At 45.1% G+C, this 14,379-nt stretch overlaps 2 protein-coding genes across 2 annotated transcripts; one reads left to right on the top strand and one right to left on the bottom strand.

Annotated features, from left to right (window-relative positions):
- Positions 1–5,120: 5,120 nt before the first annotated feature.
- Positions 5,121–7,408, top strand: LOC116224926 (WAS/WASL-interacting protein family member 3-like). The gene is made up of 5 exons (XM_031585820.1): positions 5,121–5,127; positions 5,324–5,353; positions 5,981–6,148; positions 6,531–6,616; positions 7,283–7,408. The coding sequence occupies exons 1-5, from the start codon at positions 5,121–5,123 to the stop codon at positions 7,406–7,408; spliced, it is 417 nt and encodes a 138-aa protein (XP_031441680.1).
- A 773-nt stretch (positions 7,409–8,181) lies between these two features.
- Positions 8,182–13,967, bottom strand: aste1b (asteroid homolog 1b). Its single transcript, XM_031585818.2, has 5 exons — positions 13,384–13,967; positions 11,327–12,525; positions 10,453–10,666; positions 9,910–10,102; positions 8,182–9,646 (listed from the first exon to the last, which is right to left on the bottom strand). Exons 2-5 carry the CDS (start codon positions 12,515–12,517, stop codon positions 9,322–9,324), a joined length of 1,923 nt encoding a protein of 640 aa, XP_031441678.1. The 5' UTR covers positions 12,518–12,525; positions 13,384–13,967; the 3' UTR covers positions 8,182–9,321.
- Between the last annotated feature and the right edge of the window lie 412 nt (positions 13,968–14,379).

The following is a 14,379-nucleotide window of genomic DNA, read 5'->3' as shown; positions in this document are numbered from 1 at the left end:
CCTCCTCCTCCTCCATCAGCTCCAGCTCCAGGTCCACCATCCCTTCATCAGACTATAGCACCACCACAGGTACCGAAGCACAGACACATGTAAACACTATACTGTCACACAACAAGTGGCTCTGCTCATCCACCAAGCCAGAGCCTGTATTATTGATTAGAGATACAATTACACACGGTCTCCCCCTCTTTTTCTCTCTCTTTCTCTCTCTCTTTCACTCAGTCACTCACTCAGTCTCACACAGACACAGTCAGCAGGAGGCCAGCAGTGGCAAAGTGGTGTCAAATTTCCCTCTCTCTCTCTCTCCGTCTCATTCTCTCTGTCTCTATCTCTCTCTCTTGTCCCTGTCCCCCTCCCTCTACCATGGGAAAATGCCCTTTAGTTCTTAAAAACTATTCATCCAACTAGTCGATCCAAAACAGTGGAGCTGGAGAATGTTGTGAAGGTAGTTTAGGAACGTCATTGGTAACTGTCAGCATTTCAACACTGGGGCCGCAAAGCATAATATTCTCTGCTGTTTAAAACGCAAACTAATGACATCTGACGTTCAGACTGAAGTTCACACTGATAAAACATGTTTAATATCCTGAAACCATTTTGTTGTGTCTCATTGCCTATATGTGAACTGTGCCTGACCTTAGTATTCAGTTAAATTACAAACTGTGCCTCCAACCTAATAACAACATTGTTTGCACTTCATGTCAGACGCAGACAGGACACTCTGCACTGGGGGCATCAGAGCGGGGAGGCCGCAATGCTCTCCTGGCAGACATCCAGAAGGGAATGTGCCTGAAGAAGGTCACGCAAGTTAATGACCGCAGCGCCCCTCAGGTTGACAGTAAGTCTCCACAGCTACTTCCTGTTTCCTGCTTCCTATCAGAGACCACCCTCAACAGCAGTGGATTGTTTGGGACAAACACGTTGAAACATGAGAACATGTTTTTAGATTGAAGCGTCCTGTTTTATTCTGCAGTACTAAGAAACTTCTGAGAAACTTCTTTGTAGGACACATGCAGTATAGTCCTACATGTCTGTATATGTTATAGTGAAAAAAATGCAGTATAGTCCTACGTGTCTGTATATGTTAGAGTGAAACATACAGTACAGTGAAATACATGTTGCAAGCTATGCAACAATACCATATGTTAGTTCAGACCCAGGAGGGTGAATTAGCAAAAGTGTAGCTCTGGGTTGCTAGACTAAGCACCTTTCCCAAAATGGTGGCTGGGGGGCAAAATGAGTCAGAGCCTTGGGGGTAAGATGAACCACAGCTTTACATGAAGTTAAGTCAAATCTTTTGTTTTTAAATTAGTGTTGCAGCCTAAAAATGAATAACTGACATTATAAATATTAAATATTTCATATTTTGGATGTAGCGTAACAGGGCTCATGCCAGGTCATTACAGTAAAAGAACAGACAGGGGCTCCATTGTGCTTGTAGCCCTAGTGTTTGTTTACCTCCTAGTGGATGATGAAGAAGCAACACCCTGTTCTGTCATTTTTTATATCATTTTCTGTACATATGCATGTTAGTGTTTGTTGTTGGCTACAAAGTTTGAGATTATACGGGTATTGGAACCATTCTGAAAACGTACAGTTGGTTCTTGCTCACATGGTGGCACACATGATGTCAGGTATAAATACAGCAAGTTGACTAATGTATTAGAAGTACATTATTATGAAAGTTATTGTGATTTGGAGCAAATGGTCAAAAAAATATTCATTTTCAAATCCTACTGGTCAGACAGATCATGCTGTAAACTCAGATTTGTTAGTGCATTTGTTTTATGCATGTGTGTTGAGGTGTGTGCGAGTGTGATTGTGTACACATTCTAGAGATTCTGTTCGTAATTGCTTTCACATGCAGCGGCTGCCTTGTGGGATGACCTGTGAGTCACGAGAGAGTGGCTGCTGGAAGAGAGACACAGACAGACATAGAGAGACACACACACACATAGAGAGACACACACACACACATAGAGAGACACAGACACACATAGAGAGACACACACACACACACATAGAGAGACAGACACACACACATAGAGAGACACACACACATAGAGAGACACAGACACACATAGAGAGACACAGACAGACATAGAGAGACACACACACACATAGAGAGACACACACACACACATAGAGAGACACAGACACACATAGAGAGACACACACACACACACATAGAGAGACAGACACACACACATAGAGAGACACACACACATAGAGAGACACAGACACACATAGAGAGACACAGACAGACATAGAGAGACACACACACACATAGAGAGACACACACACACATAGAGAGACACACACACACATAGAGAGACACACACACACACATAGAGTGACACAGACACACACACATAGAGAGACACACACACACACACATAGAGAGACACAGACACACAGAGAGAGAGACACACACATAGAGAGACACACACAGAGAGAGACACACACACACATAGAGAGACACAGACACACATAGAGAGACAGACACACACACATAGACAGACACAGACACACATAGAGAGACAGACAGACAGACATAGACAGACACAGACACACATAGAGAGACACACACACACATAGAGAGACACAGACACACACATTGAGAGACACAGACACACACACATAGAGGCATTGAGGCCTGGTTTACTCTAATCTACTCAAACTTACCCTGAAAAGGAGAATCACTGAATGGAGGACATGCCAGGAGCACTGGCTAATATGGGACATCCTCCCAGACAGGGTCCTATTGTACTACCAAATATGTCTCATTATGGAAACATGATATATATAGGCTGGAAATTACTTTTTGTATTTCTTGTAATGTAAGCCAGCTAGAAAAGGGGACATTGAAGTCAAATAGCAAAATTTCACCCTGGACCTGGACCTGAAACTTGGCAAATACAGCCCATGTTGAGCCAGGAAGGTTACGGATTGCCAGAACTCAGACTCGGGGGAATATCTGTTTTCCTGTACCTCCTTAGCATTCAGCTAGTCACTTAATACAGTAATCCACTACCTGTTTAACCCTGTGGCACTGGGCTATGTGAGGCGTTCACATGAAATAAGTGTTACAATTACAAGTGTTGTTGCATGTGTGTTACATTTGTTGCACAACATTTGAGGCACAAGGTATTTGCTCATTGGATATACTGTATGGGAAAGGTTGGCCCTTTTTAACCCCTGTTAAGTATGTGGTCTTAATACCACATACCGACGAGCCTGGCTCTTTGGCTATTGTGGTCAAGGGGCAGGTTTGAGTTACCCCAGTAGCCCGTGGGTGCCGAGGGGGTGACTCTCTCTCCCTTAGCTACAGTCTGGTTGACTTAAATCAGAGGAGCTGCCTATTCGCCAGCTGTTCGCTGATCACTGTCGGCCAAGCGTGGGTTTTTCCCATGCAATTATAATCAATAATTGTTGTTGCTAGGAATGCACATTCTTGACACCTGCTGGAGAATCAACAAGTCGGAGCACATCTGACAGGGTTAGATGTGCTTTGCACAAAGGTTCGACATATCTGTCAGAGGTTTTACAGTGCAAAGGCATATATTTGAAGAAAACAACAACAAACTTAACTTTGTGTACTCTTTGTGTGAGTCAGTGTTTGGATACGAGGCCTGAAAGGGGTCTGTGTCCCTGCTGCTGATGCCTGAGGGCTCCAGATCAAGCAGAGAGATACAGGAGGATAGGCAAAATAATACATGAGAGACACTCAATGTGTTCATTAAAAAGGCACCATGGAAGAAGAACACAGCCCAATGTAGTAGTGAGTGAGTACTTTGTAATAGTTACACCCCTTATGGTATGAGATGCACTCATCTGCCTGTGTGTGTGTGTTATCCACAGAGCCAAAGGGGGCAGGCACAGCGCTGGGTGGAGGCGGCTCCAGTGGCTCAGGCCGCAGCGCTGGGCGAGGCGGCTCTGCCCCCCCACCTGGAGCATCCTCTCTTGGAGTCTGTTTGCGGAGGCTTCCTGTGCTGAGATCTGTTGCAAAGGGTGACTCTAAAGCACCCCAACACAACCCTGGTAAGAAACACACACACAACACACACACACACACACACACACACACACCACACACACACACACACACACACACACACACACACACACATACATGCACACAACCCTGGTAAGAAACACACACATACACACACACAGCCCTGGTAAGACACACACACACACACACACACATACACGCACACAACCCTGGTAAGAAACACACATACACACACACAGCCCTGGTAAGACACACACACACACACACGAGGCAAGAGATTACATATAGGCAGGAATACACATAGAATTCACTATGGTAATGCATATGATGTAGAAAATACTTCTACTGTTGTTGATGAATGACTTGTGTCGGTGGAAAGTACTGAAAAGCTGCATGCAGAGAGATTAAGACATACTTAAGGATTATATGAATCATGTTCTTTTGAAAGGCCTGAATTTTTAAAGCATGACTGTACTGAAGTATCCACATTCTATTTATGTTAATGTAAATGTTAATGTAAGCAGCTAGATATTTATTCCTCAAGAATTTGAATCAAGGCAATGATTTGTGTGGTGTGTGTGTGTGTGTGTGTGTGTGTGTGTGTGTGTGTGTGTGTGTGTGTGTGTGTGTGCGTGTGTCTATCAGTATCCCGGTCTGGCTCATCCTTAAGTCTGAGGCAGCCCCTGTGGAACCCTCCAATGAATCCGGGGGATTTCCGTGGCAGCGCCCCAGATCTCTCCACTGCCCATAGGCCTTTGGAGAGGAGATGGTCCCGCCCCTTCCCCGACTACATCAGCCCCTCCACCCCCGTTCCCTCACACCAACCCCCTCCAGACCTCCATCATCAGGCCCTCCCCCCTCCCCCCCATCTCTCCTCAGACAGACCAAAGATCTACCCCTCCACCTCTTCCCACCTGTCCCCCTCCACCTCCCCCACCAGCTGCTACCTACATCACCAAACCCAACTGGTTACCCGTCCAGCAACCCTATCATGCCCTCCACTCCCCCACCCCCACCCCCACCTCCAGCGCCCTCCTCCCTCCCCCTGCCCTGCCTGACCATCCACCAGGTGCCTACTACTCCTCTCGGCTTTCATACCCCCCTTATGAGCCGCACCAGGGAATGGACACCTTCCCCCCTCCCCTCCCCCCCACCCTCCTCATACACCCCAAGCTGTCCCTCTTGATCTGCCCCCACCCCCCTCCTCCACCGCTGCCTCCTTCTAAATTGCCTCCTTCCCACCCGACCTCCTTCAGACCTGCTGTCCCCCCCCTCCCTCCCACCTACCCCTCCACGGGCTCCTAGCAGGACGCCCGCCCGCTGTGCCGTGTCTTTCAGGTACTTTTCAAGGCAGACATTAGTGATACATAGTCATCACTAGTATCCAGAATCCACCAGTGTGTCAGCCTTGTCTCATATCCATAAACTACCTAATGAATGGTATCTTTATTAACATGTAGTTTAATGCGCTGTGTGATTGTATGACATTGGGAGACTATCTACTACCTAATGAATGGTATCTCTATTAACATGTAGTTTAATGCGCTGTATGAATGGTATCTCTATTAACATGTAGTTTAATGCGCTGTGTGAATGGTATCTCTATTAACATGTAGTTTAATGCTCTGTATGAATGGTATCTCTATTAACATGTAGTTTAATGCGCTGTATGAATGGTATCTCTATTAACATGTAGTTTAATGCGCTGTATGAATGGTATCTCTATTAACATGTAGTTTAATGCGCTGTGTGAATGGTATCTCTATTAACATGTAGTTTAATGCGCTGTGTGAATGGTATCTCTATTAACATGTAGTTTAATGCGCTGTATGAATGGTATCTCTATTAACATGTAGTTTAATGCGCTGTATGAATGGGTATCTCTATTAACATGTAGTTTAATGTGCTGTATGAATGGTATCTCTATTAACATGTAGTTTAATGCGCTGTGTGATTGTTTGACAGGTATCGGGAGACTAGGTCTGCCCCCTGCTCCACCTGCGAGATCTCCAACCACAGAGTTGTCCAGCTACTCTCTCCTGCCACCTCCCCCTCCTCCTCCTCCTCCCCCTCTTCCTCCTTCTCTCCACACAATGACCTCCAGTCAGGGGAATGGCTACCTGCACAGCCTGGGTAAGGAATGTGCCTCCTGTTGAAAATGATTCTAATTTCAGCAGCATAGTTACACACCACATTCTTAAACACAATGCTCAAATGCACAAGGTAAAGGCACACGATGCACAAAACATATTTACATATTTGCCGACAAAAGGAGAAAATTAACTGGAATTGTAGGAGCATAGTTGTGGTTTGAAGTTCAGAAGGACAGTCACAAACTGTACTACAGGGGTATGACATTCATTTGGGAGTGGCACTTCCATTTAATATGGACGGATCTTGTGATCTTGTGACTCATCTGTATTGTGTTCTGTGTGTGTGTGAGAGAAAGTGAGAGAGAGCGTGAGAGAGACTGAATGTTTTGACAGAAGTTCCTGATGTCCTGATTCTCTTTCAGATGACTTTGAGTCCAAATTCCAGTTCCACCCCTTAAAGGACTTGCCTCCACCCAAAGAGTTCTGTCCATTTCACGAATGTACCCAAGCAAGATGAATCAAGGTAATAAAGCACAAACCCAGCTTCCTGCTAATGGGCTCATCTATCTTGTGTGCATTTTCTAATTCTGATAAACACTCAAATATGACAGGCATCACAGCGGAAAAGTAAATGATGATTGAGCTTTAAAATATCATGACTAGAAAAAACACATTTCGGCACAACCATCTTTCCTTACTTGTTTGCCTTGGTGACAGACAGGTGATTACTAATTGACAGTTGTGCCTTAACCTGCTGGGTTCAGGAGCAAGGCATTTGATTTGAAGAAATCTTCTTACCTAGGTTTAAACTCTTAACTGCCTCTATTATACTGACATAGTCAGTCTGAATAATATATGATTTAAATAAAGGTGATGTATGTCAATAAAATGATAATGTATTTCAGGATGAGGTTTCTGCTTCCAAAGGAGATTCTGCTTGTTAGTACACACACAGGTTCACATATCTTTCCACCATGGCCTGTAGATTTAAATCTTATATTTAGGATTGATATATGCCCAAAGCTCTCAAATGAAACAGGCTAAGTAAACTGAAGCCTGTGGTAAATGTATTAATTTCACCCTACATTTCATGCTGTATTCTAGAGCTGTACTTCAAGGAGTGTGTAAAGATATTCTGGTATATTCTGGTTATGTGTGGGATGCTTTTTAACAGTGTCACCAAAGCCTCCGGCGATCAGGACTCACCTGCGGTGATCCCTCCCAGTGCCTGGCATACCAGTCCCGGCTGTCCTCCACCCCCTCCCATCACGCTGGCATCTGGACTAACCCAATGACCTAATGACTCACATCCCCCTCACAGCACAAACCAAAGAACTACAGAGCCCAGTAGAACTACAGAACCCAGTAGGCAGAGGAGACATGTCTAAGTGCTGTTCAAATCAAAACAGACAAGTGACAATTTCATGATTTTTGTTGATAGCAGCTAATCAGTGCCTTATTGTAAGCCTGTACATCATACATCATTTTGATTTTCTATGGTTTTGTAATCTGAATTATAGTTATGGTCTTGAAGTGGACTTTTCTTGGACAGGGATCTAATTGAGAGAGCAGGATATGTTCTGTTTCATTGTCTAGTCATGCACCTCAGCCCCTTGGATATCATAACAATCTATAACAGTAAGCTCTGTACACTGGGCTAACAAGACAAATGCGCATTCCAGCACCTCACTTGTGACTGATGAGGCAAACATAACCTATGGCCTATTTTGTCTTTGTATGTACATGTTTGTCTGTCACATTTTGCTTGTATGGCAGAACATAAACTGACCTCTGTATATATAGTTGTATTTAACTTGTATGTGTTGTAGTATGTATTTTTTGCTCCGCCTTCGTGATAATCAACCATAAAGATGTCTTGGAAACACTGCCACCATCTGGACAACTTTATTATTTCAGCAGATGGAACCACATTTGTCAGCAGAGTAGACACTAGTGTGAGCCACACTCATCCATTATATGATGGATTCTGTGATTGAATAGCTCTATTGTTGAAATGATGCAGGGAAAGCTGAAATATTCTATGAATACCACTGGTCATATGAAGCTGTTGCCTGAAAGATGATATTGAGTATTTATTTTCATACCTCCATGTACAATGTGAAGTTTGAGATTATTGTTAAACATATGAGTGGGTATTATGGTGCTAATTTCTTCTGGAATTATTCAATGTAACAATATCTGACACAAAATGACAGCAACAAAGTAATTACATTATTAAAGCTTTTGCCTGTTGAGGCAAGAGGATAAAATGCAAAGTATGAATGATCAATTTTGATTTGATTTAAGATAATGATGTGTTGCTGTTTCATTATAAATGCATTTACTGACATGTGGATAAAGGCACTTTCAAATGGCACCATGACATCATGTTTTAAAAACATATTACAACAGAATCTTCTCAGAGGCAAAAGCAAAGACAAACATGAATTGCCAGCCACATTTGGATCAGGAAGGAGATTAGTGTACCACGTATGTCTTAGAATTCCCCCTTGTGATCAGCCCTCCAGTCCAGACATCAGTAAGGCCTAGTGGACCAGACAGGCAACTCAAGACCTGCACACCCCTGTCCTCGTGAGAACGGGATGCTGTCCAATGGAGACTGTCGATCCTGGCGCTGCACAGTGGACACTTGGATGCAGCTTCCATACAGCTGAGCAGTGAGAGCAGATGAGATGAGAGCACCATGATTTGATTTGATTCTTTGATTTGAGCTGGCTCTGGGAAATAGCTCTGGGAAAGGTTTCCACATCTCAGAGAAACATGACAGGCAAGTAATATCAACAATGTGTAAACCAACACAGAGCCGACAGGAAGGCCATTTTTGGCCACTTATAGTCATTTGGGAAGAAAAAGTTCATGGCTGAAAAGGTCAAATGGTGTGCATTAAAATGTAGAATGTAGCTACTTTTCAGTGATAAAAGTGCATGTCCTGTGATGGCTGATAGAAACCTTCACCACTGTGTTTATATAAAACCTACTGTGTTATTTTAGCTGCCTATAGATCCCCTGCTTGAACCTATACGACTTAAATGCTGACATATATCACGCATAGACAGTGTTCCTGAGAGACTGTCAACAGTACGTTCTGTTCATGTGCCTCACAACTCCTGGGAATTCTAGCAGTTCTTGTTTAGTTCTGAGAGAATCCTTTTAAAAACATGCTGTCTACATTCAGGCACAAAGAGAACGACCCTATTCTTCATCTTCCTCTTCGTCGCTCATCAACGTTGCAAACCGGTTGTTCAGGTCACTCTCATCAGCCCTTTGGCCCCTCCCTCTCTGCATCTGGCCCCTCCCTCGGCCTCCTCGCTTCCTCGGCCCCCTTCCCCTCTTCCTGGCGGTGGAGAAAGATGATCCAGGAAGTCCTGAAGGGCCAGAGTCTCCTGACTTCTGCGTGGCCTCCATTAGAGAGGAGTAGAGCAGCCCAGGGATGGGGTCTCCTGCCAAGAGAGTTTCTATGGCAACCCCTTCTCTCAGCGCTGCCTGCACGGCATGAAGCAGAGTCCCACTGAACAACCTGGAGGTCAAATAGAACGAGAACACAGGAGAGATAAGAGAACAACCGGATCAATAAGTGCAACCAGAGATCAACGGTCAAACTCCAATGAACTCCAATCAGGTAAAGACTAGACTCTGTTTTAACACTGTGATACACTGTCAGCTGGCTAAAGCATATTGAGCTATATAGAACCAGCTGGCATATTTAACTTCCAATGGTCACAGTAGCAACTGGGTAAAGCATTTCAGGCTGTGGAGAATGGCTTGACTGAATAAAGGTACCAGGCACAGGGAGGATCCGGAAGGGGGCCCCATAGCAGCTGGTTGAGGCACAGCGCTGCCTTCATGCACGACTGCCACTGGCTAAGGGAATGGGCCACCTCCAGGTTCAGCCCCCGCCGCTCCTTCCTCTTGTGTCCCAGCTGGTAGAGCCTGTGCAGCACAGCAGCAACACCAGGCCTGCTGCAGGTGGGGTCTGACAGGGAGAGAGAGCGAGAGAGAGAGAGAGAGAGAGAGAGAGAGAGAGAGAGAGAGAGAGAGAGAAGGCACAGACATGAGACAGTGAGGAACACAGATCTCCTAGAGACAGTATCCTTACTAGAGCCGCTTCTAAACCTAAAGAAAAAAATCCTGCTCTTCAGTGATAGGACACTTGAGGATAATAGGTTATAATGTGTTTAAATGATAACATTTATTTTATATTTATCTGAACTGAAACATACTTACATATATACTAAGTAACATACTAAACAGTGTTAATAGTACATCTAGTGGTGATATTGCATACAACCAGTGCATGCACATTTATGCATCGTAAATTCTCACCTGTGGGAATGGTTTTGCGATGGCTGAGCTCCCCAAATGTAAGGCCCAGCAGCACAGCCTGTAGGATGGTAGGGTCAGGCCGAGGCTTGGAGCGCTGCAGCCAGAAAGAGGTTACACACATGGGAAGCCTGAGAGTGGGCGGCAGGGGGGCCAAGGCACGCTCTTCCAGAAGCAGGACTCTCAACAGCACCTGCAGACGTACAGGCAATGGCAACTGGACAGGGAGAGAGAAACCCAACATCTGTATAGTTACATATAAATAGATATGTATAGGTTACCAACATCTGTATAGTTACATATAAATAGATACACAATAGTCCAAGAAACAGCCATACCAGCTACAAATACAGCAATTAAAGCTATATTACGCAACAAGAAGCAGCGAATGGTTCTGGACAAGAAAAATGTGTGAATAGATATTTCTGTGTATGTGTGTGTCATCGCGTAGGGGTTTGTGAGTGTGTGAGTGTGTGTGTGTGTGTGTGTGTGTCATCGCGTAGGGGTTGGTGTGTGTGTGTGTGTGTATGTGTGTATGTGTGTGTCATCGCGTAGGGGTTTGTGTGTGTGTGTGTGTGTGTGTGTGTGTCATCGCGCAGGGGTTTGTGTGTGTGTGTGTATGTATGTGTGTGTGTGTGTCATCGCGTAGGGGTTTGTGTGTGTGTGTGTGTGTGTGTATTTGTACCTGGTCCATTATCTGTATATGCACTTGAGGAGCTCCACTAGGTAAGAAAGGGTTCACTGTGCTTTTGGTCAGGTTGAGATCACGTCTATCATATTCCACCACACAAGGAGTGTCCTGAGCATGACCCTCGGCTCCTGACTGTTCCCCACGTCCAGAACCACTACTCCCCCTTCCTCTTCCTCTTCCTCTGACCACAGGAGCTGTAGCCTGCTGGTTCCCGAGGAGAAGCAGCCCGTAGATGACCTGCCGAATGGGCAGCGAGGTGCAATGGCTGCTGGGTAACCTACAGTTTTCCACCTGGGCATACAACATGACTCTCCTGAGTACCAGCACATCATGGACCAGAGAGGGCAACCTGCCCGTAAAGATCCCCTGCAGGAGCCACTGTGGCTGGGCAGCAAGTATTTCAGGGACCGCTATAGAGCCTGGAAGAGTAGATAAACCTCCAGAGAAGAACTGTGCCAAGCTGCTTCGAGGAGGGAGAGTGTACTCCTGCATCCCGGCCGAGAAAACCGATTGAGTGGGGTTCCTCTTCTGTCTCTTCCCTCCTTCTTCAAGCTCCAGCACCTCCTCCAGAGCCTCGTCAGGGCTGCTGAACTGAGACAGCCACAGGAGGAGGCCCTCGGTTTGGGGGTTCCCTCGTCCCCCCGTCACGGGCAGGTTCACACGGCTGAAGAATATCTGCTTGATGTCAGGAGGAGTGTAATCATTCCCCATGATCACAGCCAACAAAGGCAACATCTGTGGGGTGAGTCCCTGGAAGTGGGAGCAGAGGCGGTCCACAGTGTAGCAGCGGGCCGGGATGTAACCGTGCGATGGAGCCTGCTTGCCCACCACCACACTGCCCCACTGAAAGTACCTGAAGGGTATGTAACCCCCAGGTAGTTGAAAGATGTAGAAGTCACTGTCATTGGTCAGCACAGGGCAGCCCCACTGGCTGGCCAGGGAGGCGATCTCAAAGTCTGCCTCTGCGGCACACTGGAAGAGGGGAACGGCCATGTCCAAGAGCAGCTGCATGAAGACGGCCTTGGTGAGCAGGGGAAGGAGAGAGCTATGCGATCCGCGCGAGAGAGAGTTGGCGTCCTGGATGGAGCGCTTGGCGCGCTGTTGTAAGGTGGAGAACTTCTTGTCACTGTGGTCCATCCCGCCATCCAACACCACAAAGGGCTGAATCTTGCAGGTGGAGAGCACAGTAAAGAACTGCTGCACCTGTTCTGCGAAAGCCTCATACTCCCCGCCGCACTGCTGGTCGGCTCCACAGTTGAAGTACAGGCTGTAGTACAGGCTGCTGCCGTCGATCACCAGTCGCGTGGCCTGCAGACGCACGTTAACGAGGAAGCGACGGTCCCTCTCCATATAGGTGGTGAGGCCATGTACCCCCATGGCATGACCTTTGACACAAAAGACACAACAGGCCACTTTCAAATCCGCTTTAGTGGCTGACTTAACTTTCACCTTAATGGCTGACTTAAAGGGAAACTTCAGGACTTTTTAACCAGGGACCTATTTTCCCATCTTTTTGGGTCGAAATCTTTACTAGGGACAAAAAATCAGTCCAGTATTGAGTTAGAAAGCTATAACTGGCAAGTGCAAAATGCATATATACAATGTAGTCCTATGGTGTATGCATCCGTGTCAGAATAACCCTCTTTTTTCCACCACTGAGTCATAATGTAATTGTAAGTGTCTAACTACATGGAAAGGATCCTTACAGAGACAGACCTGTGTCTGTTTACATTTATACAGAAACTAAGTTAAAGTTAAACTACAGAAAAAGTAGGAGCTTGAGGAAAAAGTGAGAAACATAACCTTACATTAGAGCAATGTATTGTCTTGTAGCTGGTAAGACACACTGTTATTGACATTGGTTTACAAAGGACGGGAAGCTGTGAGTGATTGTTCAACCAAGAATGGCAATTTACAGGTTTACGCCACATCTTCTGTTTTGAGGGCTACAACACAGATACATGTATGCACATACATTCCATGTATAGATTGTACTGTGCCATATGCCACTGTAAACTAAGAGAGGATGCATACGTAGTTATGTATTTATTTCTCATCTATATATTCATCTAATTGTGAAGGCTGCAGACGCTAGGGCACATTATACTGCAGCTGTGAATCCTATGGTCTCTCTTAACTTCAATCCAGATCATTTAAACCAAACCAGAGGTATTCGAAGGACAACGTTGTCTATTGTAAAAGTTGGCAAGAGCTATCACTGATAGCAAAGAAGGGGAACTTACGAGTAGGGGTTCTGAACGGTGAGTAGCTTCCTTCTTGACTTTCAAGTACTCCTTTATCTATACATCATTATTGACTGTGATGCAAAATCAGATGATTTCTAGATATGTAAGAGCCCCTCTACAGATCTAGAAATTATCTGATATTTTACAAGCAATTTCGTCCTGCCAGCACGTTTCATACTAATGGGTCAATGTCCTGGTCTGACTTGTTTTCCCAAGTAGTTCCACTACCATCACATGAGATAGACTCCCACTACGCAGAGTCGTTATTTTGAGTTCCGGTTTCCGGCTGTTTCCGCGTTGTCAAAATAACAGTCCACAAAACGTTTGTGAAAGGTATGTCTTGTTTAATGACTAGTCGACCCGTTATTCGCAAGTCTGCAAAACCCCACGTAGGCTACTAAATCAAGGTTACTGACTTCAGACAAGCTGAATATGTGGATTTGTACACAACATCCATACAATTATTTGGCCCTATCGATCTCATGGTCCGCAGTGAGGACCACTTGGAATTGGAGGGAGAGTCTCTAGTCGCTCGTCCACCCAAGCTTCTCTCATGGGCTTCTCAGAATGAAGACTGGAAAGAGGCTCTTCATTGATATGCTAATATACTACTATAAACGTTTATTCGAAAGCACGATCATATCACATCCGCCCTCCTACTCTTGAGAAATTAAACATTTCATGCTTTGATCCACATCATCAAACAGTTTATAGCCTGTTTATATAAATCCGACCCCTGTACAAAAGTTGACCTACCCTTTGACAGTACATTCAGCGTAATCAGTTTTTCTCAACTGCAGTGATCATTCTTTAGTGCATTTAGCGTGGTTAAATATACAATATAGCCGGTGCTGTAAGAATTTAGATGATGAAACTACTTATTTTGTGAATTACCGGTTTCAAAAGAACGTCCATGGTAAATTCCCAGTATTTGCATCTGGTTATTCTAGAAATAATGGTTAACACGAATCAACTATTTTAATTAACAAGGTA

Source organism: Clupea harengus, chromosome 19 (genome assembly GCF_900700415.2).
Source record: "Clupea harengus chromosome 19, Ch_v2.0.2, whole genome shotgun sequence".
Taxonomy (NCBI): Eukaryota; Metazoa; Chordata; class Actinopteri; order Clupeiformes; family Clupeidae; genus Clupea; species Clupea harengus.
Note: the sequence above shows the minus strand (reverse complement) of the source record. Positions and strands in the feature narration are given on the sequence as shown.

Coding starts and splice junctions, on each gene's coding strand:
- LOC116224926 (XM_031585820.1), top strand. Junction 5,354..5,980: donor CGCTGTGCCGTGTCTTTCAG/GTACTTTTCAAG, acceptor ATTGTTTGACAG/GTATCGGGAGACTAGGTCTG. Junction 6,149..6,530: donor TGGCTACCTGCACAGCCTGG/GTAAGGAATGTG, acceptor ATTCTCTTTCAG/ATGACTTTGAGTCCAAATTC.
- aste1b (XM_031585818.2), bottom strand. CDS start 12,517: ATGGGGGTACATGGCCTCACCACCTATATGGAGAGGGACCGTCGCTTC. Junction 10,667..11,326: donor AGCAGGCTACAGCTCCTGTG/GTCAGAGGAAGA, acceptor CTCCCTGTCCAG/TTGCCATTGCCTGTACGTCT. Junction 10,103..10,452: donor TCGCAAAACCATTCCCACAG/GTGAGAATTTAC, acceptor TCTCCCTGTCAG/ACCCCACCTGCAGCAGGCCT.